The sequence below is a fragment of the Haliotis asinina genome, chromosome 13, assembly GCF_037392515.1.
Source record: "Haliotis asinina isolate JCU_RB_2024 chromosome 13, JCU_Hal_asi_v2, whole genome shotgun sequence".
NCBI lineage: Eukaryota > Metazoa > Mollusca > Gastropoda > Lepetellida > Haliotidae > Haliotis > Haliotis asinina.
In genome coordinates, this window is record NC_090292.1 from 4,963,285 (window position 1) to 4,991,239 (window position 27,955).

General features: G+C 41.3%; 1 protein-coding gene across 1 annotated transcript; it reads left to right on the forward strand.

Moving 5' to 3' along the window:
- Positions 1 to 44: 44 nt before the first annotated feature.
- LOC137259928 (NADPH oxidase 5-like) lies at positions 45 to 27,937 on the forward strand. The gene is made up of 14 exons (XM_067797580.1): positions 45 to 447; positions 8,121 to 8,226; positions 10,650 to 10,800; positions 11,197 to 11,407; positions 12,570 to 12,958; positions 13,415 to 13,590; positions 13,945 to 14,136; positions 15,845 to 15,977; positions 19,527 to 19,646; positions 21,527 to 21,642; positions 21,986 to 22,039; positions 23,153 to 23,362; positions 25,322 to 25,588; positions 26,342 to 27,937. The coding sequence occupies exons 1-14, from the start codon at positions 275 to 277 to the stop codon at positions 26,471 to 26,473; spliced, it is 2,430 nt and encodes an 809-aa protein (XP_067653681.1). The 5' UTR covers positions 45 to 274; the 3' UTR covers positions 26,474 to 27,937.
- Positions 27,938 to 27,955: the final 18 nt, after the last annotated feature.

Genomic DNA, 27,955 nt, shown 5'->3' on the forward strand with positions numbered 1-27,955 from the left:
AAAGGCAGATTCCTTCCCCCACCCCACCCCACCCCACCCCTCACATGAATATTAACTTCCAAAGTTCACCTGCACTGTTTAGTATATTATGTATACCATACCTATTAGATATAGGTGTAGATGCCAGGTTTTATGCAAACTAGGTCATCATCAATCACTGCAGCTTCTCATTGGTCGCGGGTGACCGTCGCCTACTTGTAATACACGGATGTGAGGAGACTATAACTGTCTGTAGGGGTCTGATGTCTGTCATCTGTGCGGTCAAACAGCCCTCATGATGGCCAAAGCTACTGGGAGGTCTTTGGAGAATGTGGAAGTGCCTGCTGCTAAAACTGACATATCTCACGACAAGCCTTTAGACGCTGAGCTGAAGGGAAATGTTGCAGATAAGAAGAAGGGGGGAATGAGCATGAAGAAGGGTGAGAACAGCCAGTCATTGAATATAAGGTATGACATATCTTTGTTGGTCACCAACTCATAAAATGACATCAGGATTAGCGATGTCATCATGACTGTAACCTAGGGCTGGTGGAGTAGCCAGTGGTTAAAGCGTCAGCTCGTCAATTTTAAGACCTGGGTTTGATTCCCGACATAGATACAGCTGTATCCCCACACGGATACAGCTTGTAAAACCCATTTCTGATGTCAACTGTCGTGGTATTGCTAGAATATTGCTAAAAGCGATTTGTAGAACTGAAAGGCAAGAAAATATAAAAGATTTAGAGTTATCTTCCTTCCATGGATTTGCATTTGCAAAACACAGTATATGAAATAACGTCTGTCCGACGGCCCGCTGCCTGCTAGTTTCGATGATTGGCTTCCAACTATATTCTATAGCCAGCCCTGTGGACCTGTGCATTTTCCAAAGGTATATATTTGACCATGCCATTGACTACGGGAAATATTTCGAAAGTAATTTACAATTTTGGTAGCTAGACGACGTCTGTACAGTTCGTGATCAATCAAACCATAACTTCCACAGATCAGTCCACCCATTTATCTATGAGTATTGGTCTAGAGAATACTTTCAGCCATCGTTGTTCTTTTTCAGTAGTGTGTAACAATCACAATCTTCGAATATTTCCGTGAGCAACATTGTCCACCATTAACAACGGACAACAAAATGCCCTTGCGTATGATCAAATATGGCGGCGCCCATAGGTCTGTTAGTGTTTAGACTACGATTTTGTACAAATGGACAAGCAAAATAATAATAATCCGTCCATGGTACGACCATGAATATATCCAGGGCATCCTGGAAAATGATGCTTTCAAACTTCTCTGGAATAGGCCAATATACAGCCTGAGACGAATTCCTGCCAACAAACCTGATCTTGTCCGTTTTGATAAAACCAATGAAATTATTTATATCATTGAATTTTCTATCCCTTTTGACAGCAATGGGTTTGGCAAGATTTGGAAAAGCATGATAAATATGCGGACCTCGCCTTTGAAATGTCTTGCTTGCATCCCAAGTACACTGTCGTCAGGCTCCCAATTGTTCTTGGTGCCCTTGGTTTGGTACCTCCTGATCTCTTGGCGCAGATCAGGAGTGTGACCGGGTTCTCCACCGGGAGCACAGCCCTTCTGACAATCTGGGCAGTGCAGAAGGCTGCAGTGTTGGGGAGCCTTCATATTCTCCGGAAAGTTCTTGGTGGGTTTCCTGGGAGAAGTCCCATTCGCTGTCTGGGCTGCGTGTAGAGGGGTCGAGGGCCGTGAGCTGATGATAAGCTTTACCAGCCTGACTGTGCCAGGATCACCTGAACTCTCTCTGCTACATTCTATCCTAATCTGTAAAACACAATTAAATAAACAAAAAATAAGGAGTGTGATGTGACCAAAAATCTGAAATCTGAAACATGATACACTGGTAAATCACCAACGCTCAGGACACAAATATGGCATTAAATTGAGCAAAGCTATATCTACCAAAGCTGGATTCAGTGTAGCAAAACCTTAAATGACAGTGACTAAATGAATCAACAATGACCACTGAATTTTGTGGTTTTTATTTTCAAATTGCATTTGCTCATGTTTAAGTTTACCTTGCAACAAGTAATTAATTAATTACATTATTTTAACACCTTATCTCAGTTACCAATTATCAATGCAGGGCTGGTTTCATGTTAACAGGGCTGGTTACGTGTTCATTCATCAGCGCTGTGGGCTTCCTGTATGTTTAGAGTTTCACACACTGTAAAAACATCGGCAATTTCCGTACATCACACGTGTTCAATGTCATTCGAGACAAAGAATTAGTACCATGAAGTACCACATGATTTCGGTATTCCCAGAGGGAACGTAGCTCGCTTGTAAGAGAGTACATTGTAAATTACAGAAGAGTGCTCAACCAATCAGAAAACAATATGTTGGAGGCAAGATAATTGATATTATCATCCCGGTTGTGACAGTAATGGTTGTCATATGACTTATCCCAGCGGGTACCCATTCACTCCTGGGTGAACAGAAACAGTTTTAAAGAAACTCACTTACGTCAGTGAGAACACATGCATATATGGACTACGTTGTAAACAAATGTTTCTTCTACTTAAAGCGCAACCTTTTGTTTAGCCCAACTGCGTTTCTCATAACCTGTTTACGTTTAAGACCAGATGCACACTTATAACATATGGAATTTTAGGCTTATGATTAAAGCGACAGGTTCATTCCCGTCATCATAAAAAAGGTTAGCCAAGGAGAAAACATATTTCGTTAATAAGACTATTGTTTTGTAATAACCTGGAATTGCACGTAAATAATACAAAATGAACACCTGAGCATTAATCAAGCACTACACGCCAGTGTCCCAGGTAGAGCAAGGTGCAGTCATAAGAAACGCTACCAAACGGAATGACTGAACCACTACTAGAGCTTTCAACTAGGTAGATAAGCCCATTACAACGGCCACAACGTCAGTACAACGTCAACAACGTCAGTACAACGCTACGACGTCAGTAGCATGTGCAAAATAGCCACATTTCCCACCGTCAGGCATACACAGCTTCATTATCCAATACAAGAACATACTGAAATCTCTCGTATTCACTGGCGCGTTGGGGTAGCCTAGTGGTTGATACATGCGCTTGTCACACCAAAGACCGGGTTCCGTTCCCCATACGTGTACACAATGTTAAGGCCACTCGTGGTATTGCTGTAAATATTAATAAAACCATATGGCTAAAAGCAGCGTAAAGCTGAGCTCCCCAACTCTTCTATTCACGTATTATCATTACCGTCAGCCTGTGGAACGCTTAAATGACAGAAGGCTTTTCACATGCCAACATTTTACAAAAAACAAAGCAGCAAAAAAAAAAGCCAACAGCAAGAAGAAACAATTTATACAATGCCTGAGCGAATGCGCTTGTTATCTGAGACTGTGGCAACATCTTAAATCTGACTTCATTCGCATTCCTTTACACTTTAAGACGTCACACTGACCTAATCACGCCGTCATGGTGCTCGGTTTGCTCTGTCAACAGGGATGTGTGTGGTTGGATGCCATCCGGGTTCATGGGACACCCGTTTGTGATTTGTTCTGGCCAACCAATCAAAACAGACGTTTGGTGCCCTGTTTTAATCTAGGACACAAAAGAATCCAATGACGGGTCGAGTTGTTTAGACTTAATGTGACTCATGTACATGTAAAGGATCCTCTCTATGACACTGCTATACTCTGGTTCAGGTGGAGACCCGTATTCAAGATTGACTAACAAGACAACAATAGGACTGAGAAAAGAAACGTAGTGGGTAACTGACTAGAATAAGATTACCCGATGTGGGTTGGTACCGCTAGACTATCTCAAATGTATATTCCCCGTTATAGGTGGGCACCGCTAGACTATCTCACATCTAGCTAGACTATCTCACATGTATATTCCCCGTTATAGGTGGGCACCACTAGACTATCTGACATGTATACTCCCCGTTATAGGTGGGCACCGCTAGACTATCTGTCATGTATACTCCCCGATATAGGTGGGCACCGATAGACTATCTGACATGTATATTCCCCGATATAGGTGGGCACCGCTACACTATCTGACATGTATATTCCCCGATATAGGTGGGCACCGCTATACTATCTCACATGTTTATTCCCCGATATAGGTGGGCACCGCTAGACTATCTCACATGTATATTCCCCGTTATAGGTGGGCACCGCTAGACTATCTCACATCTAGCTAGACTATCTCACATGTATATTCCCCGTTATAGGTGGGCACCACTAGACTATCTGACATGTATACTCCCCGATATAGGTGGGCACCGCTAGACTATCTGACATGTATACTCCCCGATATAGGTGGGCACCGATAGACTATCTGACATGTATATTCCCCGTTATAGGTGGGCACCGCTAGACTATCTGACATGTATATTCCTGAAATAGGTGGGTACCGCTAGACTATCTGACATGTATATTCCCCATTATAGGTGGGCACCGCTAGACTATCTGACATGTATATTCCCCGTTATAGGTGGGCACCTCTAGACTATCTGACATGTATATTCCCCGTTATAGGTGGGCACCTCTAGACTATCTCACATGCATATTCCCCATTATAGGTGGGCACCGCTACACTATCTGACATGTATACTCCCCGATATAGGTGGGCACCGATAGACTATCTGACATGTATATTCCCCGTTATAGGTGGGCACCGCTAGACTATCTGACATGTATATTCCCGAAATAGGTGGGTACCGCTAGACTATCTGACATGTATATTCCCCGTTATAGGTGGGCACCGGTTGACTATCTGACATGTATATTCCCCGTTATAGGTGGGCACCGCTAGACTATCTGACATGCATATTCCCCGTTATAGGTGGGCACCGCTAGACTATCTCACATGTATATTCCCCGTTATAGGTGGGCACCACTAGACTATCTGACATGTATACTCCCCGATGTAGGTGGGCACCGCTAGACTATCTGACATGTATACTCCCCGATATAGGTGGGCACCGATAGACTATCTGACATGTATATTCCCCGTTATAGGTGGGCACCGCTAGACTATCTGACATGTATATTCCTGAAATAGGTGGGTACCGCTAGACTATCTGACATGTATATTCCCCGTTATAGGTGGGCACCGCTAGACTATCTGACATGTATATTCCCCGATATAGGTGGGCACCGCTAGACTATCTCACATGCATATTCCCCGTTATAGGTGGGCACCGCTAGACTATCTGACATGTATATTCCCCGATATAGGTGGGCACCGCTAGACTATCTGACATGTATATTCCCCGATATAGGTGGGCACCGCTAGACTATCTGACATGTATATTCCCCGATATAGGTGGGCACCGCTAGACTATCTGACATGTATACTTTTCTCTACGAACAGGTGCATGTTGTAATCTGTCGAAAGTTTCAGTTCTACGCCGGTATTTTGCAACAAGACAGACCGGGGTAAATATAATACCATGAAGGATCCAGACGGTAATGTTTCGAGCACATTTTCCTGAATGTGAATTCGTAAGGGTAGATGCCCTTCTGCAGCAGCCGAGGCTGTGTCTCGATTGGTGATGTCAAAATCGTCCAGGTTGTTGGCTTTCACGAAAGTGCCTAGAGACGATGGCATGAACTAAATGTTGTCAATGAATTTCAGACCGTTCAATGAGAAGTATTTTTTTTCATACTGCTGGGGATGCACGCTATTTTGCCGTCGACCTTCACCATGGCCTGCATAATCTAGTGGGAATTGTACCCGCGAGGGTTGTGAAACACAACAACGAGTGTAGATGGTGTTGGGATCGATTCTGAGCTTCAGAGTGCATGCGTTGTGAGTGGCGCCTCTGTTACTTGCCAGTGACGTGGCAATGATCTCTCACTGCATCAGTGTTCAGGGGTTGGACGCGCACGTGGTAATTCTTGGCCTTCTTGTTTAGCGAGTTTATCCTCTAACGTCCTGCGCATGGGATCAGGATCTGACAACACTTCCCTGATGGTTCTCTCTTCGCATTGTTATAACATTAGAAATGATTTGACTGAGCTAGGACGGGTAGATGACAGGAGCATCCCTTCATCTGTCGCACCAGACGACTGCGTAACTGTATCCGCAGGCTTTGTGTTCCTGCGTGTTGTGCTTGAAACTTTTGTTCCAGGACTATACAACTGTGTCGACGTTTCCAATGAGGGCTTCAAATCCGACACAGACGATGTAACGAACGTACATTTGATGTTTGTGGTTGATGAATTTCAAGGCGCTGTTGGTTTTGGTCGGCATGTTGATGCAGATGTCCCCTACCTCGGCAATCCTCCCGAGGCAATTCCAGCTCGTGTGAAGCCATGAGGGCACTGTTCACAAAAGTGTTACTTTCTTTTCCTTGTGGTTTGATTGGTCGTACAACAGTCTGCTTTTATCCACACATAGTGATAACTGTCCACTCGCTGGACCATGAATACATTGATGGTTGTGTGTCCACGTTCTTTTGAGGGTGGGGGGTTGGGGGAGGTTGAGCCTCCGAAGACGTTGATGGCTATGCGGACGTTCTGTTTTTCAGTTTTGTGTATCTGAGAGGTGGGAGTGGGCTCGTCTATGCCGTCCTAGTTGAGCCTGTAATCTTTGGGATATCTGGAAAGTCTGTCAAAATGTGAGTTGGTTGGAAACATCTCAGATTGAGTTGCCACCCCCAGGCAATGGTGACCTTTGCTTTTGACATCGACCATGACTGGCTTGAGTAATAACTCACCGTATCTGTGGTACAGAGCGCATGGATCTTGATGGATCTTCCCACAGGTAAAATCGATGTTTCAGCGAATGAGAAGGAAGTACGGTGTAGATCTGCGTCAGGACCGACCCTTTGGTTTTCGTCATTTCGACGCCGAGTGTGGCTTTATATCTCGTGTACAGTTTGTCTGTGAATTGTATCGGATGTGAGACTGCCACTGCCCAAGAAGCGTTGTGTTTGGCCGCTGAACTTGAGGGCCACCAGCCTCCCTCGCTTAGTGTCATTGCTCCTTTTAGTAGCATTATCTTCCATTTGCAGGTCCTCGCACTTTTGTAATAATAATAACGAACGGAGTCTAATAAAATAAACTCTGATGTACCCAAAACACACTGAGATGAAAGTCAAGTTGCACACAACGAAAACTTCGAACATTTTGATGGAGTTTTGCTCAGCGTTTGCTGGAGTTTTACTACGATTTTGCTTAAAGGTCACATGCAACCTTAAATCAAACATAATTAAAACACTTTTATCACTTGTTCATGATATATGAAATGCATTGGTGATCGTGAAAATACAAATAAACAAAATTATAAGCGTATAATCGCAAATCAGAAGTGCATTTTGTACTTGAGTTTACCTCGCTTGAAACGAAGCAACCGCGATACCGAACCCAGTCAGAGCCGGAGGGTGTGCACTCATGTGTAATGATGCCTAGTCAGTGGCCGATACACTTAGCCGGGTCTTTGTTCGTGGCATATAAGCCCGATAGGTGTTAATTTCAGACTGCAAATGGTCAGTAACTGAAGTTGCGCATTGCATATTGACATTAGTAGACATGCTAGCAGACATATAGGTGTCAATAAACCAGACATTGAGTTTTCTCGTTGACAGCGTCTGCTAATCACAATCAACATGTTTTTTCTTTATGTACTTGTTTATGTACACAACCTATATTAGAGCACTGCTCACGACCTCATACTCTGGGCAGGCGTACTGTTTCAACCTCTGCGAACCTACTCACTGCGCAAGTGTTATGAGCGCAGTGCAGCATGTCTGTTGAAACCACTTTTTACCCCAGCTGCAAATGCTTCAGCCACATGGCTACCCCACCATCCCATGCTCTGAGAAATAAACGGATGACATTAAAATTTGTGACTACACTTAGGATTCTCATTATACATTTTAGTGCTTGTTTATGGTGCTTTCCATCGGGGACTCAAACCGACAGTCTCAGACTGAGGAACCTAACAGCCCACACACACTCAGCGGTTCAGCATGCTTAACCATTTCTACGTCCCTCAGACAGCGAGTGAGTGAGTTTAGGTTTACACCACACTCAGCAATATTCCAGCCACATGGAGGCAGGCTGCAAATAATTTAGTCTGGGACACTCACTTACTTATTATATAATACTTTCTGTTTGTTGTGACCAGTGAAGACAACATCGTTCGGTCGCTGGAGGATCACCTGTCGGAGAGGGTGGGACCTGACACTGAGATTGACTACACCACGTTCAAGAGGTCTCTGCATGTTCGAGACGTAAGTACATGAACGCTGATTGCTGATTATAAACCAAAAGTCACCGTGTTCTGTAATCTGATTGGTCGAAAAACATGATCAAATGGTATTAGATTCCCGGAAACTGCAAGACTATTCATTGCGTATTGACACGTAAACAATTGTTTTGTGACGTAAAGTCAGAATGACGTCACAAATGAGCAACTCCAGACGTTACCAGGGGAACCAGCTGAAACGGTCTGCTGATGACACTTCACTGCTGTACCCGTACTCGATGTAAACGAGTGCAGACAGTAAAACCCTTTGGTTTACTTTAGTGTTTACAATGTCGATAAACATCATGTGTTGGCCAATTTCCGGGTGTTATTGAGTATTTGAAGCACGGGAATGCATTTGGAACCGACGGCGTCAGCCGGAGGTTTCAAATGAAACATTCAAGAGGTCTCTGCATGTTCGAGACGTGAGTACATGAACCCTGATTGCTGAATGTTGCGGCAATCTCCTTTCGTGTTATACCACAGCCACGATGACTACACAACCACGACGACTGCACAAACCTGACGGCTACACAACCACCACGACTACACAATAACCATATCCACACAACCAAACGACCTCACAACCACCACAACTGCAAAACCAGCATGACCACACAACTACGATGATCACCCAACCATTATCACACAGCCTCCACGTCAACAAAACCACGATCACACAACCAACACGTTCATACAACCATCACGACTACACAACCACCACAATCACGCAGCTACCACCACCAAGATCACGCAGCTACCACCACCAAGATCACGCAACTACCACCACTACAGAGCCACTACGGCCACACAGCCATCACGACCATACAACAGGCACGACTACACAACCACCACCATCATACGAACACAACGACTACACAACCACCACGACTACACAGCAACCACGATCATACAACCACCATGATCACACAACCACGGCCTTCATACAACCACCACGATCATACAACCACCACGAGTACATAGCCACCACGATCATACAACAGCCATGTCCACACAACCACCACGACCCCACAACCACCACGGCCCCACAACCACCACAACTACACAACCATCACGACTTTACCACCACCACGATCATGCAACCACAAACACCACAATCACACAATCACTATGGCTACACAACCCCCAAGACCACATAACCACTAACATCATACAACCACCACGATCAAACAACCATCACGAACACACAACCACCGCGATCATACAACCACCACTTCTACACAACCGCCACTACTAACAACCATCACCACTACACAACCACAACGACTACACAACCTCCACAACAACACAACCGCCGCGATCACACAACCCCGGCAACAACACAATCACCTCGACCAAAAAAAACCCCAACCCACCACGGTCGCACAACCGTCACGACTACACAGCCACCTCGTCCGAATAATGACCACGTGTACACAACCATCATGATCATACAGCCTCACAGTACCCATATACCCATATATGTCGGTGAATATGCATCATACAGCCTCACAGTACCCATACACCCATATATGTCGGTGAATATGCATCATACAGTCTCACAGTACCCATATACCCATATATGTCGGTGAATATGCATCATACAGTCTCACAGTACCCATATATCCATATATGTCGGTGAATATGCATCATACAGCCTCACAGTACCCATACACCCATATATGTCGGTGAATATGCATCATACAGCCTCACAGTACCCATATACCCATATATGTCGGTGAATATGCATCATACAGTCTCAAGGTACCCATCTATTTCGGGAAATAAGCATCATACAACCTCACAGTACCAAGCTATGTCGGGCAATATGTATCATACAGGCTGACAGTACTAAGCTATGTCGGGGAAGACATATCATACAGTCTCACCGTATCCATCTATATTTGGGGAAGATATATCATACAGTCTCACCGTATCCATCTATATTGGGAAAGATATATCATACAGTCTCACAGTACCCATCTATGTTGGGGAATATGCATCATGCAGTCTCACAGTAACCATCTATATCGGGAATATGCATAATACTGGAACACCATACAGCCGGAATACTGTTACGTGCGGTGTTCAGGAACAAACACAACTGCAGTGACGTCTTCCAGAATACCTAACCTATGAAGGTCCGGCTAGAATATTGGCCTTCAGTAACCCATGAAGGTCCGGCTAGAATATTGGCCTTCAGTAACCCATGAAGGTCCGGCTAGAATATTGGCCTTCAGTAACCCATGTCTGTTGTAAGAGTATCGGGAGTACGGTGTGCAGCAAAGTTACAGGCATTCATTTACTGACTAGAATACAATCCGATCCGATGTTTCAGTGCATTGAATACAGAATGAACAGATTCCTGAACGATTGATGACATGTTCTGATAGCTTATTTTGTTTTCAGTCATTTTTGGCCAGACGTTTCTACAAGCTGTTTGACTCAGACAAAAACGACTCGGTAGAAGTGTCGGAATTGGTGTCAGCCGTCAGGCGCTTGAGTGTCGGACCGTCGACAGAAAAACTGAGCTTCCTCTTTCAGGTCTACGATGAAAATGGTAACACGTACTTCTCATTTTTCACAACTGTATCTTTGATAAACAATATTCAGGTACTTCACACCTTTCCTCCATCTGTTCGCATGTCGTGTTGTTTTCGCAGTTATCAGTGTCTTCTTTCAAAATGGCGGACACAGAGAGCATAACATTAAACATTGACGTCTTCATTAATATCCTACCGTCTCGGTTAAGGTTCTTCCTTTCAGCTAACGGCTCAATGCATACTATCTGACTCGAATGTGACAGTTACATCTTTATACACTGTGTTTCCTTCAAAACGTATGAAAACACTGCTCTTCCTTCAAGGTGACGGATATATCCACAAAACGTATAGATTGTTCTTCGTTCAAGGTGACGGTTATATCCACATAACGTATATACTGTCCTTCCTTCAAGGTGACGGTTATATCGACATCGACGAGTTACGGACGGCGTTACGGTCGTGTATGGTGGAGAGCTCGGTGAAGCTGGGGGAGGAGGAACTGGAATTGCTGACTCAGGCATTGTTTGAGGACGCCGATGAAGACAGAAATGGACTGATTTCAAAAGAGGAACTCGAATCTGCGATTGAAAGACAACCCGGGTTAATGGAGAACCTGACTTTGGGGTGAGTGTGAATGAAAATCATTTTCTAAACTGTCGGGTGAATAATTATACAATTCTTGTCGGCGATTACAGTTTTCATTTGTCCTATCCGTTGATTATCTTTAAAAAAAGTGCTCAAACTAAACAGATACCAGATCTACCCTAGACCTGTCCTTGTTCAGAAAACAATGTCCATTATAAAAAGCTTAGTCACACTAGGGAAAGAGAGACAATTATACTGTTACAACGAGTATTGTGAATTACAAACATTTTAAAAAAGTACTTACACATGTATATTTATAGTTCAAATGCATAGGTCGATGTTCATGCTGTTGATCACTGGTTTGTCTGGTTCAGAAACAATTGATTACAGACCGCCACCATATAGCTGGAATATTGCTGACGAACAAAAAAAAAAAAACAACAACTACAACAACCAAAAAACCCCCAAAATAAACAGAAAATCCTTTTGACAACAACAAGAGTAACAACGAAACTCCACAGCAAAACAAACAATCAAACAATCAAACAAACTAAGGCAAAGCAAAGGAAATTAGAGCATAGCAAAGAAAGCAAACAGTATTCACGGTATGGTTGTAATATCGGTAAACTCTGGCACTCACTATGAGGATAGTGAAGGCTGGAATGTACTAACGAAATCGGGTGTAAAGGCTCCCTGAATTGGTTGACATCTGTCATCTTATCTCAGTTGCATAGATCGATGATCATGATGTTGATCAACTGATTGTCTGGTTGTCCAGACTCGACTGTTTCACAGACCACCCACATACAGCTGGAATACTGCTGAGTACGAGTGCATTTTATGAACTTGATCTCAGAGATATTGAATCAATGAACAATGACTGTTCAATGTTAAGAATGGTCAAGAAATTGTCTGGCTTTGAACACAGATATTTCTGTAGGATGTATCCGGTAGCTACTGAATCTGTAATATATATATATATATATATATATATATATATATATATATATATATATATATATATATATATATATATATCTGTAATATTACTTATCAAGCAAAAGCGGCAATGTGTGCAGCATACAAACAGATCGTGCTTCAGTCAGCAAGCACATGTACGCACATAAGCACACTAACAGGCAAAAAAACCCCAACATCAACAAACACAATATCTATGTTCCATTAAATCTTTCCGAAACAGTGTGGAATTCATAAAGGCACCAACGAAGGAGAAGACTTGTCATTGTCTGCACTACTACTTCTCGAAGTCATACTTCCTCAACAACCTCCGGAAAATAGCTTTCTTCACCACCCTGATCGTCCTCAACTGCATCCTGTTTGCTGTAGGCTGCTGGAACTACCGCACATCCAACTGGTGCATCATTGTGGCCAGAGGATGCGGCCTCTGTCTCAACTTCGACTGCACCTTCATAGTTGTCCTCATGCTGCGGAAGTGTATTACCTGGCTGCGCGCGACACGTGTTAGCCAGGTGCTTCCGCTGGACCAACATATCATGTTCCACAAGTTGACAGGCCTCTTGATAATGCTGTTTACTATTCTGCATACTGCAATGCATGTCGGGAACGCAAGTAAGAAATTATATCATTCCGCAGATATAGATTTTAATTCACAATCTGCGTAACAGGGTTATGACTGACTTATTGTTGCAGCAAAATACAGAGCAAACATGTTCGAGCAAGGATACATGTAGGTGATCATGTCTATCATTCACTGTATAAACGAATGGGGCCCTAGTACCAGGGAAACTATATATGGATTATCCCTGCTAGTACCTGAGACATGGATGCTACGTGGGTGATAACATGTCTGTGTGTCCTGGAAGCGTGTTTCGTCGTGTTTCATTTACTCATTTGGTTTGCCTCTGTGATTTTAGATTAAAGTCGCTCGATTATTAACGACAGCTTAAACAACGTACTCTAAATTCTAAAACCAACCATATCACCTTAATTTCTTGACATACTACACTGAGTATTTGAAACACATTGACCACATCTTGTGATTTAGCTGTCAATTTTACACCACAGTCTTGGTTGCCGAAAGTCAGTTCAACCTGACCGTGCCTGTCTTCATCTTCACCACCGAGGCCAACATCGGCTGGGTGGCCGGCTTCGCTCCCCTCTCTGGTGTTCTGCTCGTCGTCGTCTTCGTCGTCATGTTCATCTGTTCCATGTCCTTCGTCAGGAGGAGCGGAAATTTTCAGGTAACTGATGATAATTCTAAAGAAATATGTATGAAAACAGGTGAATGCAAGACTGTGTGATTTAATCCTGTGTTATACATGCGTGCATGATTGATTGGTCTCAACAGTGTCTAATTCTGTGCCAGCACCATGTTCTGCTACATATCCTGGGTCATGTAGTTGCGACTGGTAGTCGTTAGTCAGAGTTACGACTGCCATAGCGCCACTATTATTCTGAGGAGCGGAACCCTGGTCTAGTCTACCGACAGGCCATTGGCCAAACTCACTATTATCATATAACCAACCAGCCAACCAGCCAACCAGCCAACAAGCCAACCGTTCACTCACGACCTCACTGGTTTACTTTCTGTTCAGGTGTTCTACTGGACGCACATGTTGTACGTGGCCTTCTGGATATTGCTGATTCTTCACGGGCGTCACTTCTGGAAGTGGTTCTTAGTGCCCGGTACCATGTTTATTCTGGAGAAACTGTTCAGGTCTAAAGTGATCAAGAGAATTAGATACGGCCAAACATTCATAACGGAAGTCAACCTTTTGCCCTCAAAGGTAGGCCATAGAGTCTATTCAGAGTTGATAATACACCATCTATGTAAACGTTCCACTGTGTGACAAGACTGATGCCTCCATTGTTTTCAACTTGTCCCTAATGTCGAGTAGTATTTCAACATCTCCAGTGTTCGGTCTTCAACTTTCGTAACTTTTGCTACACAATCGATGATGCCCTTTAGATGATTACAACAGTTACGGCTCTTGTTCCAAAAGCTACAACATGCAAGATCTCATTAAGATTTCCAAACGGTTTCATGATGGCGTTTCCATTTTGGAGTGAGTGGGTGAGTGACTGAGTTTCGTTTTACGCCGCACTCAGCAATATTCCAGCCATATGGCGGCTGCCTGTAAATAATCGACAATCCTGTGATTAACAACGTGAGCATCGATCTGTTGACATGGTACCGATGCCATGCGAGCCAAGTCAGCGAGCCTGTCCACCCGATCCCGTTAGTCGCCTCTTACGACAAGCATAGTCGCCTTTTATGGCAAGCATGGTTGCTGAAGGCCTATTGTTTCCTGGACCTTCACAGGTCTTTCAATTTGGAAGCATAAGGTCGAAGATGATATACATGCGACGCGTATTTTTGTACGTTATTGTGCCATACGGTATCATACGGACAAAACACGTAGGTACAGAGCTCTCTTCAACAAAACAATCGAACGTTAACGTTGAAGTATGACTGCTGTTGGAATTACAAACGTGTTGTGAGATGTAAATATGCCAGGCTAGGTGGCTTACATTTAGAACGTACGAGGAGCTGTCAAGAATAGTGAGTTTCATCACCAGTATGATATAAAATCCGACCATTTGTATATTGTATATTTTTACACATTATCTGTCAACCTCAGGCAAATTGGTTTGCTATGTACCAGCGATCAACATTTTGTTTGACTTTTTATTGTGGTACCCCCAAAACGCAAAATCTGGAGTAAATGCATCACAAACTTGAGGAACCAAAATATGCAAGAAATATTTTGTGTGTTTGAGGTAGGTAGAAGCCGGTTAAAATCAGACATTAAAGGGAAAGACAATTTGAAACTGCAATCGGTCGTTAAAGTGACTCCGCCCTTCATGTTTACTGAAAGAGCTTGTATTGAAGACACTACCCACCCCTTCCAGATAGGTTCATCATAAGGACATAACTGACTGTTTTCACAATTCATACATGGTGCCAAGGGTTAATCCTAAACACTGAATGACAAGTGTCAACTCCCAATATATTGTAAACAGTGCCAAGTTGAATATCTGAACACAATGTTTGTGAAAGATCACATCGGGGACTGTCCATAAAGAAAACAGCCCCTGTCTAAATCTAAATCAAGCAATCCAAATCTTTGGCTGTTGATTATGACGGGAATACATTCAAAGCCTTTCTAAACATATTTTTTATGATCTTATTTGAGAACAGATAAGGTTAATGAGGTTAATGATATATCGTTTTCATTTTGTGCAATTACTTTACAAATATTTTGTTGTGATGACTCATATCTCGTGAACCACATTACCCACATATGTGAAACTTTGGATACGTTGTTTGCAAATGATCCCTTTTAAAATGGAAACTTTACAAACATTAGACATCAAGAATATAGTGAGACTCACTATTGTTTCACCTCCCATCCTACATTCATGCTCTGTCGGCTGAAATTACGCCGATACTGGATCTCAAGTTTTATTGAAATGATCCTTAACATACTCCAGGTGACCCATCTTGTCATCACAAAGCCTCCCAATATGAAGTACCGACCTGGGGACTACGTGTTCCTGCAGATTCCAGGCATTGCTAAGCATGAGTGGCATCCATTCACCATCAGCAGCGCCCCGGAGATGGGAGGTACGTTTCTGTTTGAAGCCCTCCCTTACAACCCCCCCCCCCCCCAAAAAAAAAAAAAAAAAAGAAAAGAAAATAATAATAATTAAGTAAAATAAAAATTGGGAAGCTACGCCTTTCTATATAACGTACATATAGCGCATCTAGTATGTAGGTTTCACCTACTGAACTCTTGAACTAAAAAGTAAGTCTCCATATTGTCTTCGGATACATTGCTCAGAAAAATTGTTCATGAATCGAAACGTACGTCTACCCATCAAGCAGCAGTGGAAGGTAGGTATTCCAGTGCAGCGGCCACGATCTGGAAGGTAAGACCTACCAATATAACGGCCACGGTCTGGAAGGTAGGTCCATCCAATAAAGCGGGGACAATCTGGAGGTTAGGTCTTCCAAAGAGGCGGCCACGATCTGGAACATAGGACCTCGCAAGAAAAAGGCCACGGTCTGAAAGGTAGGAACTTCCAATAAAGCGGAGAGGATCTGGTAGGTATGTCTTCAAATGCAGCGGCCATGATCTGGAAGGTGCGACCTTACAATAAAGCCGCCACGATGGGAAAGAGTAGGTCTTCCAGTAAAGCGGCTACTATCTGGAAGAAAAAAACTTGCAATATAGCGGCCATGAGGTGAAAGTTCAAATATACCCGCAACGACCTGTGCTCCGTTGTTCAAAACAACCTTATCTTTAAGGTCAACCTTATCTCTAAGATTTCAACCTTAGACCTTTACTAAGGTTAGCCTCCCGTTGCACGAAACAACCTCAGCTAAGGTTAACCTTAAGTTTCGGTTGATAACTAAGCTTGGTTCGACCCAACCTTAGCGTCTCTAAGGTTGGAAAGGGAATATGGCGGCTGCTTTTATTTTGAGGAAGCAGAGAGTGTACAGAAATGGGAATGTCAAAAATAGCATATTAATGATCACTGATATCAAGTTTCCATGAAAACCAGTTATGATAATTCTGAAACGTCGCCCATGAACCAAGAATTGGTTGGGATGTTTTCGAAAATACACTTAGTGCGCTTTCCGCCATATTGGATAGTGTTTACAAAATCACGTTTCGACAAGGCCGATATTGAGACGCCTACTATATGACGTATACGTCATAGTCTGCTGCGACAAATGCATCATTGAATTCTCCACACATCATAGAATCAAATTACAAATGGTCTTTGTCACCAACACCAACAGTCTACATAAAAAGAACGAGAACGAACGCGGTGCTCGAAAGACAAATGTAAACAAAGAAAAAATCCGATTTTACACTACGTGACATTTTCGGAAATTTTCCAGCATCCAGCAGTGTAATCATTGCTTACAATGATTAAGTACGCCTAGAATATTAAGTTGAAGAGTATCGCAGCAAGAAATAGCAAGTTCAAAAAATATACAATGCATTCATTTAATGATTCATAAGCAACTGTCAAAGTTTCCGTGCAACGTGACGCCATGACTGACGCAAAATCAAGCAGAACGACAACGGTACTTATCGGCATTTCTGGCTTCTCCCGTCATTTACATTGAAAACGATAAAAACATATAACAAAACACAGATATAATAATAATTCTCATTAGTTACATCTCAAATTTATGTTCAAAAGATCCCTGAATCAAGGCAAGAGTCCTCGCAAATCCGATGTACCCTTGTCAGCAAAGCTGCCATTTTGAAAGAAATCGGTCATGGGTAGTGATGTCACACGTCAACATTGTTGTACATATTAGGCAATTTCTTTGAGGTGAAGGTCGGTTGAACAAGAGTAAACACAATGTTCATAACATTCCGATTGCACTTTCAGTATTGTGAGGTATATTTTGCGTATTTTGACCAGGTGCGTGTTTGTCAAAAACGTTTTGAAACATATTTTGATAGCAACTAGGATATCTAACTCAATATTTATACGAAAACTGCTTAAGAATATATAACAGGTCATGTCTTAATTTGGACAAACCTTACGTACACAATCTAATAGTTCTCTCTTTTTACCTTTCATTACATACCTATGAAGAGAAATAACATAATCATAAATGTTTATATCCTAAATGAACAATCATTTACGCTAAATAGATGCCACGTGTGCACGTGTTGCACACAATAAGATACGTGGTAAAACCGTCTAATTGTTGATATATTCAGGACACTATTTCGTTTTGTCCAAAATGTGTTGAATTCTGGCATAGTAGCCGAGACCTTTGACGTATTCAATGGAAATTAGGTGAGATATATACAGCAAAGCAGTGTCGTCTTTTTCCGACGTCACAAAATGCACAAAACATGCCATGACGTCAACTAAAATGTTGCATCATTTTCAGTTATGTTATTATATAATGTCATTACATTTGAAGATGTGTCTCTTACTCCGTTAGTAGTGATGTAAAATTAATCAAAATACATCTACACAAACAGGAGAATTTGGGAATCGAAGAACTAAATTATGTATTACCATCCAAATCGATTTCTCATGTAGTACATTGGTATCTTTCCTTACAAACTGTGAAACTACCAAAAAGTCTCCGCTCACATTGGGGAACTTTGTATTGGAATAGGTTTGTTCACTGTGTACAAAACATTACGAAAATATACTGTCCGTATTCACAGCAAATTCTCTCCATATAATCTTAGTTACACTGACCTTATGCAAAGCATAGCGGGGTTATGTCCCTTATGTTTATGCGTTCATCATCTCCCTGTGGACGTCATAGAAGACAATGCATTTTTGACATTTATTGCGGACCATTTTTAATATTGAGCGTATAACGTTGTGCATTAACACATAAATTCATTTCATATACATTTATGTCGTTCTGACATTAGGCTGTATTTCCTTCGCTCACACTTTTCGAAAAGATGATAAATTTTAAAAATCGTAGCAGAGTGCTTTTATTGGTACACGATGAAAACGGAGAAATTTAATGATTTTTAACGCACACAAAAGTTTTTGACAACATTTAGCGGTATCTGTTTCTCAAATCCTTGAGGTTGTCGTAGTTATATTTATACCAACGGATGGGAAATTAAATATTCTACATTTCTGTTTAATTTTATAGCCGTACACAGATCCATGACCACGCTAGCGCAATTCTCGCACAACGTTCACTTTTCAAACCTTATGAAATTGTGCGCCTGAAATAGAAAATCGGCATCCACAGGTTAAGGTTACGGCTAAGGTTGGAGCCCAAGTTAAGGTTGCCCTAAGGTTGTTTTGTGCAACAGGCGTATCTTTTTCGTAAGGTGATCGTAACTGTAACCTTAATACTTAAGGTTGATCTTAGCTAAGGTTGTTTTGAACAACTGGGCGCTGGACGGTAGGACCTTCCAATACAGCGGATAGGATCCGGTAGTTAGGTCCTTCCAATAAAGGGACCAGGATCTGGAATTAGGTCAAAACATACTTGGATCGGTTCACATCATATCAAGCTGACAAGAGGAAAACTGTACTCAAAACTGTCAAACTATGCATATTGAGATTCTCAGCATAAAATGCTTTCGATTACATGTGATAGAGTATGGTTTTACAAATTGCAATGTCTGTTTTTCAACATTGTGTCATTTCTGTGCAGACAAATTATGGCTTCATGTACGATCGGCCGGACATTGGACCAACAGTCTCTATGAATATTTCTACAATCAAAACAACCAAATCCAGAACCTGGGTCAGCATAATGGTTATGTAAATGAAGGCATGTATACTATTTTTATCTGCCTAATTTTGACGTATCTATTATACACTGAGGTGTCAGTCAGGTGCATATGTATTAGACACAGGTATAATAATATTATGTATTTTTGAGACATGAATAGCGTGTATAAACACACAGTTATAATATGTCTGTGTTAAATATATAACACCTGTAATAACATCCTGTTTTAACATGTGTGTGTAAAGCATATATAGCAGCATGGTAAGATCCAGTAATAGCATATACATGTGAAGCATATACAGCGTGTAAGAAAATAGTGTAAAGCATATATAGCGTGTAATGACATGTATGTGTAAAGCATATATAACGTGTAATACCATATGTGTAAAGCGTATATAGCGTGTAATAACATATATGTGTAAAGCATATATAGCGTGTAATACCATATGTGCAAAGCGTATATAGCGTGTAATGACATGTATGTGTAAAGCATATATAGCGTGTAATGACATGTATGTGTAAAGCATATATAGCGTGTAATGACATGTATGTGTAAAGCATATATAGCGTGTAATGACATGTATGTGTAAAGCATATATAGCGTGTAATGACATGTATGTGTAAAGCATATATAGCGTGTAATACCATATGTGTAAAGCGTATATAGCGTGTAATACCATATGTGTAAAGCATATATAGCGTGTAATAACATGTATGTGTAAAGCATATATAGCGTGTAATAACATGTATGTGTAAAGCATATATAGCGTGTAATAGCATGTATGTGTAAAGCATATATAGCGTGTAATGACATGTATGTGTAAAGCATATACAGCGTGTAATAACATGTATGTGTAAAGCATATATAGCGTGTAATACCATATGTGTAAAGCATATATAGCGTGTAATAGCATGTATGTGTAAAGCATATACAGCGTGTAATAACATGTATGTGTAAAGCATATATAGCGTGTAATAGCATGTATGTGTAAAGCATATATAGCGTGTAATGACATGTAAGTGTAAAGCATATATAGCGTGTAATAACATGTATGTGTAAAGCATATATAGCGTGTAATAACATGTATGTGTAAAGCATATATAGCGTGTAATGACATGTATGTGTAACGCATATATAGCGTGTAATAACATGTATGTGTAAAGCATATATAGCGTGTAATAGCACGTATGTGTAACGCATATATAGCGTGTAATAACATGTATGTGTAAAGCATATATAGCGTGTAATAACATGTATGTGTAAAGCATATATAGCGTGTAATAACATGTATGTGTAAAGCATATATAGCGTGTAATAACATGTATGTGTAAAGCATATATAGCGTGTAATGACATGTATGTGTAAAGCATATATAGCGTGTAATGACATGTATGTGTAAAGCATATATAGCGTGTAATACCATATGTGTAAAGCGTATATAGCGTGTAATACCATATGTGTAAAGCATATATAGCGTGTAATAACATGTATGTGTAAAGCATATATAGCGTGTAATAACATGTATGTGTAAAGCATATATAGCGTGTAATAACATGTATGTGTAAAGCATATATAGCGTGTAATAACATGTATGTGTAAAGCATATATAGCGTGTAATGACATGTATGTGTAAAGCATATATAGCGTATGATAAGATCCAGTAATAACGTATCGTGAAGCATGCACAGTGTGTAATAATATCCAGTTTTAACATGTATGTGTGAAGCATATATAGCTCGCAATAACATCAGCTACATCATGCATGTGTGAAGCATCTAAATCGTGTAATGTCATCACTTAAGAGGTATGTGTAAAGTGTATACGTTTGTAGTGCCAGCCCAGTGTAACAAAAGTGTTTATTACAAAACTCAGGTAACTTTGATATGACGTAATGCGGGTCCGTGGTATTGTGCTGCAGGATATGGCGAGAGTCCAGTCCAGTTACAGAGCTACAGGTCAGTGGTTGTCGACATGAAGCCTTCTGAAAAACCGCCCCGTGCCCGTTTAGAAAGGAAACCTGGAACACTACTGAAGGTAATGAAAACGTTAACGCAATGGCATATACGATGTCTGTTTGTATTTAGAATAGAGACTAATCAACCTTCGAGCAGTTGTTTGAAACACGCCAAACGCTGACGCAGGCGTTGACACGTCTGGTACCTGGGTGTTCACTTAGAGCTTTCTGACCAAGCACTTGAGGTATTTGAATTAGGGAGTATACGTTGATGAGTCTCCCTTGTTTCCCCTGTTGAATTTCAACGTTTGGATATGCGATAAGATCATTCATCAATGCTGTGCATGTTATAGATGTGTTTTGTAAAGATATTGTTTTCACAAAGTAAACAGACACATCTAGGTATTTCCCCTCTGTTTCCAGTCAAGGAGTTCGATGTTCCTCCACGGGAAGATTCACAGACCAGTACAAGTGCAGGTTGGTAGACACAGGAGACGGAGATAACATGTGCAGTCGTTCTCAAACACAAATCGATGCGAGCTTAGGGATTGTTATCCGACATATATGACAAGGTAAGAGATACATACAGGCGGGCTCAGAGTTACATACAGAGCCTAGAGACACACAGGCGGGCTCAGAGACATATACAGAGCCTAAAGACACACAAGCGGGCTTTGGCCGTATAGGGGAGGATTTAGAAACACACAGGCGTACTCAGTGACACATGCTGGCGGGTAGAGACACATGAGGCAAACTTAGAGACAGGAGGACTTAGAACCATACACACGCGGACTAAGAAGCAAATACAGTCGAGATTAGTGACACAAAAAGGCGGGCCTAGGGACAGACATAGGGCACGCAAAAGCGGGGTTAGAAGCACATTCAGGCTGACACAGAGATAGGTATAAGCGGACTTAAAGACACATACAGGAGGGCTTGGTAATACATGCGGGCAAGCAGAATGGTAATACTCAGCCCAGCTAAAACACACATACAATCTAACGAAGAGAAATACATACATGTAACTTAAGATTAAACTGAAATTAGGGGCACGCAGGTCACTTAGTACTTCCAGTGACAAATAACGCTTCAAACCTTTTCGGATGGTCTCACGGCTGCCAGGTGACAACAAGGAACCAATTATCCTTGCAGGAATAGCAAATTTCTGATCTAACCATCCCCAAATTAGCCAACTATTACGATTTGTCAAGAGCTGTAGCAGCCAAGCTTGGCTGTACATTTGGTCTGGTATAGTAAATACCAGACGGCGGCCGCGCAATTTAGAAACAACTGGTTCTTGAATGTACGCTTGTCATCGGAAATATGGTGTCGAAAGTAGGCTGGGCCCCGTCTCGCATATCGAAAGTTGGTGCGAGTAAAGGGACCCAGGAAAAGCTTAATATCGGAAGTAGCTCCTACCGAGACTTACTGGACCCATTCATGGACATACACTACTTGAATATTGACAAAAAGTAAATACTTCTTCAGCTTTACCCTTGACACTCCATCGAGGACCATGCGGAGCTGTCTCTTAATTATAGTGACCGACCGAATATAGTAGCAATAATAGCTCTGAAAACTTATACGCAGTGTTTCGTCGACGGACCTTATGGTACATCGTCCAGGGGAATATTTGAGGCAGAGCACGCTGTCCTGCTTTGTTCTGGTATCGGCGTGACTCCATACGCCTCCATCCTCCAGAGCATCATGTACAGGTTCAAGGCCTACAAGAGACGCTGCCCTAAGTGTACGCACGTCTGGTATGATGAAGTGCCAGAACACGTCATGAAACTCAAAAAGGTCAGTATCACCTGGGTCCACTTGCACAAAACGGTCTTAGAGCTACAATTGTTGTAAATCCTTAAGATCGCGATCTTAGGCTTCGGCTAAAATCGTCATCCACTTGCACAAATCGATTGTAGGCTAAGATCATTAAAGTTACAATCATAAATTGGTCGGAACCAATTGTAAGGAGCTAAGATCATTGTAGTCAGTATCAAAATGGCGCTCAAGTTGGTGTCAGTTTCACACAAATAATTAGCTTTACGTTTGGGGATTGTTTTTATATTGCATAAAACTGTATGATTAGCCTCGACACTTCAACAACACGGAGAATGCAACATCGATTTAACGTCTGAAATATCGTTATTTGAGGTAGTAAACAAAATCATTATCGAGTCGATATCATAAAGTACATTTCTCAGCCGATTCAGTGTGCGAAAAAGTATGAACACCATACCGTTTTGATAAACAAGAAAACATTAGCAGTGGCCATGACCTTTTCAATAACTTAAGGGCAGTTAATCTTAGTTTTTACGCAAGATGGGAGTGGTTTCCCTTTGCATATTATGCCGTTGCCGTAAAATCTGCCATGCCCAAACACAAGGTATGTTACGTTGTGACAGCGCAGATCTCCACATATATTTCTTTCCGGTCAAAGTCGTGTCAATGACTTTGTCATGGTTTATCATTACAATACTGTACAGTTGGACATCGTAAAAAAATGTGTTTCTTTCTGACGAGAGACGAGTTTCTGACGTGTTTTAATGTATGTAATTTAAATGTAATACATGTAGTCTTCAAACAGGAAAGTACACTTGCTGAAGCACGTGAAATTTGCGTAATCTGAACGTTTTTTAACAGAAAGAAAAATAACTATGAACAATATAGCGTAAAACAATTAACATACTGTGGATACAACACACAGAGAATAATATCGTTTCCTATTTCCCTGTCATGCATTTTCCACAACACTCCCACACTAGTCATGTCACCCGTTCATATCTTTACAAATCTAATGTTTGTGGGATATATTTGGGATTTTACTCCAAATAACACCTACCAGATGCCAAACTCAGATTCATTGACAGACACTGACAAATCATGGTACATTTAGGTGTTGTATCATAAGGAAATTCTGTTTATTAATTATGTTATCTTTTAATTTTCATGATTATTAGGCCAATAACTAGAAATCCAAATTTGTTAAATTAAATGTATTTGTTTGTATTTCAATATTTTCAGAAAACGTGATACTTCTGTAGTTGCAGTATCACATTCATAGTTCATAAATCATATTAGAATGCAGAAAAAATAGCGAATAAGCCACGAGGTGCGAGTTATCATCTGTGTTATTTTCCAAGTTGTCATTACATATATTTGATGGATTTTTTTCGGTTCATTTTTTTTTGTTTTATTTCCATGAAAATTCTGCAAGGTGCGATTAAGGAAGGTATGTTCTACCTCCAACGTTGGACAGTTCGATCTTCGTTAAGACTGCGATGTCAAATCCATGCGGTCTTAAGATCGTGTTTGTGCAAGTGGGTTAGGGCAATCGTATTGTGATTGAAAGTTGACTGTACGATCCTAAGATTAGTTGTGACAGAGATTGTTCTGTGCAAGCGGACCCTTGAACATAAGCTGCTAAGATTTCATTGCATTCTTCATAAAGCTGTCTGATCAGCAGGTTCTTGGTTACGTCCTTATACAATGGCAGAACAGTCCGGGACATGTCACACCATTTTAGTTGCAGAAGAAGACAACTGTATTGGTGGCTGTTCGTGAAGACTGGATCATGGCGGAGTGTGCAATTGAAGAAGTAACAATGCCCTGATAGTTTCAAAACTTCTCATAAGACCCATCATAAATTACCAGTTTATGCTCATGCTTTCTACATCTATAACGGTTCAACACTGGCTCCTCTTCATCGATGTGGATCAGACAGAAAAGCGTCATGTACAGTCTTCTTTCTCCCTTAAGGTCGACTTCATCTGGATCAACCGTGACCAGAAGGCCTTCGAGTGGTTCGTCAGTCTCCTTACTCGGTTAGAAATGGAACAGACAATGGAAGGTGGGCTGGGCAAATTCATCGATATGCACATGTACATGACGGCAGCACTTGACAAGACCGACCTGAAAGGAATCGGTTTACAGATGGCCCTGGACCTCATCCATAAGAAACAAGACAAGGACCTATTGACGGGATTGAAGACACGCACACAGCCAGGGAGGCCAAACTTCAGAAAGGTAGTTAGACGCGATGCGTTTTTGTATCATTTTATGTTATACCAAAAGGAAAGCGTATTACCTCTACCACTTGTTTCTAAAGACAAAAAATCGGAAACCTCAAGTCCTGTCTAGATGATTTGTGAAAACTGAAATAATCACTTTGGGTTTAATTTCAGCGATCAAAACCGAGATACCACTTTCATAGTTCATAGTTATACTTTCATTCCCGGCGTGCCTAAAGGACAGCCCCCCCCCCCCCCCCCCCCCTGCCTCCAATCACTGGATGGCATATAGGATACTAAACAACCTTCCATGGTATACCATTGTTATCCAATCGCTAGATGAATTAGAGGATACTAAACGACATTCCGTGCGATGCCATGTTTATTCAATCACTGCATGACATAAAGATACAAACTTGTGAGTAAGGAACTTGTTTGATATATTTCTTATCATACACATGTGTGGGATCAAATTCCAGGTCAGGTTACTAAATGATGTCAAACTAATGTTTTATTAGGAGGAAGTATTTCCACTAGTTTAACTAGCAGGACAGTGAGTGAAGTTAGTTTTACGACGCTTTGAGCAACTTTCTGCAATATCACAGTTGGGGTCACCAGATATGGGCATCACATATTGTAGATATGTGGGGAGCCCCTAACACATGTTTAGAAGCTTACTCCTTGTAAGATAAATAGTACCAACACGACATTCAAGACATATTTCATGTTCTTATTTTCTGCATTCTCTATCGTTTCATACTGTTTTCAGCTGTTTGGAGAAATCGCCACACAAAATAAGGGTCACGTGACAGTGTTCTTCTGTGGAAGCCCGCTGTTGGGAACGACGGTCAAACAGCACTGCAAAACATTTGGATTCAGTTTCTCAAAGGAAAACTTCTAAATACAGCATATTCAGATCTTATTCAGGAACTGTTGACATACCATGGTTATCTGACGCGCTGCTGTCAACTGGTACACATCGACAGATGTTCAAAACTGCGAAAAGTGCAGGCTATTTTTTAAGTTTCTGCTGATGTGTTTGATTGGCAGTAAGAAATTAGTGAGTAATAAGAAAGTAAGATACTTTATTGATACCGACGATGCGATTTCAGGATAGATTGTTATACCGTTGTCATGTTGTCACTGTGTTATAACCATTGTCTATTGCCATTGCTGTCAGTCCCCTTGATTCATACCTATATGTTGGTTTTACTTAACCCCTGTTGGTGTATAAAAGTCCGCCCGTTTTATCAAAACGTCATTTTCACTAGTTATAGTGCCAATTATACGTTGAAATATACACACTTTAATTGGTTAACTGACATGACTGAAATCAGTGGACCAAACGTATTAATGCTTTAGGTAGCTTTGTAATCCTAGATAGGATTACACATATATGGCAATATACTTCCTGACACCTGTACAATCACCTAGCCTCTAGACGTTGCCATTGTCCAATCATTATAGGAGACATCAACTCATTCACCTTGGTGATCATACTGAGTCTTACCTGAGTATAATGCCACCGTGGAAAAACATTTTCTGCTGGACAAACGGTGGCATTTTAACCAGGGTATGCAGTACTTCATTCGTGCTTGACAACGGTATAAATAAGAATCTGTCGAGCTCAAAAGCAGTGTTTTGTGGATAGTTTTAGGATGTTCTATTTCTACCGTAAATCGTATAACCATGTTCGAAATCGTCGATATCGCAAAATCTACGCTATAATCTGTCTGCAGGATACCAGTAGCACTTTTGCGTCTGAAATTGATGAAGCACGTCACCAGTGTCTATGTGTTGTTCCAAATGGAATAGTTCTAGGGGACATAACTCTTACGTTTGTTTACCGTCACCTGTCACGCTGTCAGAGATACATATGTGCAACACAAGAGAAAGAGAACACCCCTCATCCCATCCCCAAACCCACCACACACACACACGACCTAATTGTACAATCATGTCTATAATATTCTCGTGGTATAGCTGGAATTAAACAATCGCCATTTTTAGTGGATTGTGATGTTTATGACCATGGGTTTGTTGCATGCATGTTTAGTAGGTGTGCATATATTTATACATGTATCAAGATACCTTTGACGTCATTGGACGCATTGGACGCATTGTCAAAATGAAGTGAATGCCTTTCATATGTACATATGTTTGGTCATGTTTTGACATTTGATGTATATGCTGTTTCGTTTTAAGCCTTAAAGGTAATCAAATAATATGTCGGAAATTTTGGGTAATCATTTGTGTCCCTAAGCAGCCGGTATGATATTTTGTCAAGACTGAAACCCTACCCTATCGTAGTTTGCCAATGCTGCAGTTTTTATTGTTGTTTCACCCATAAAATAACACTATTGCAGCCATTCTCATGTTATAT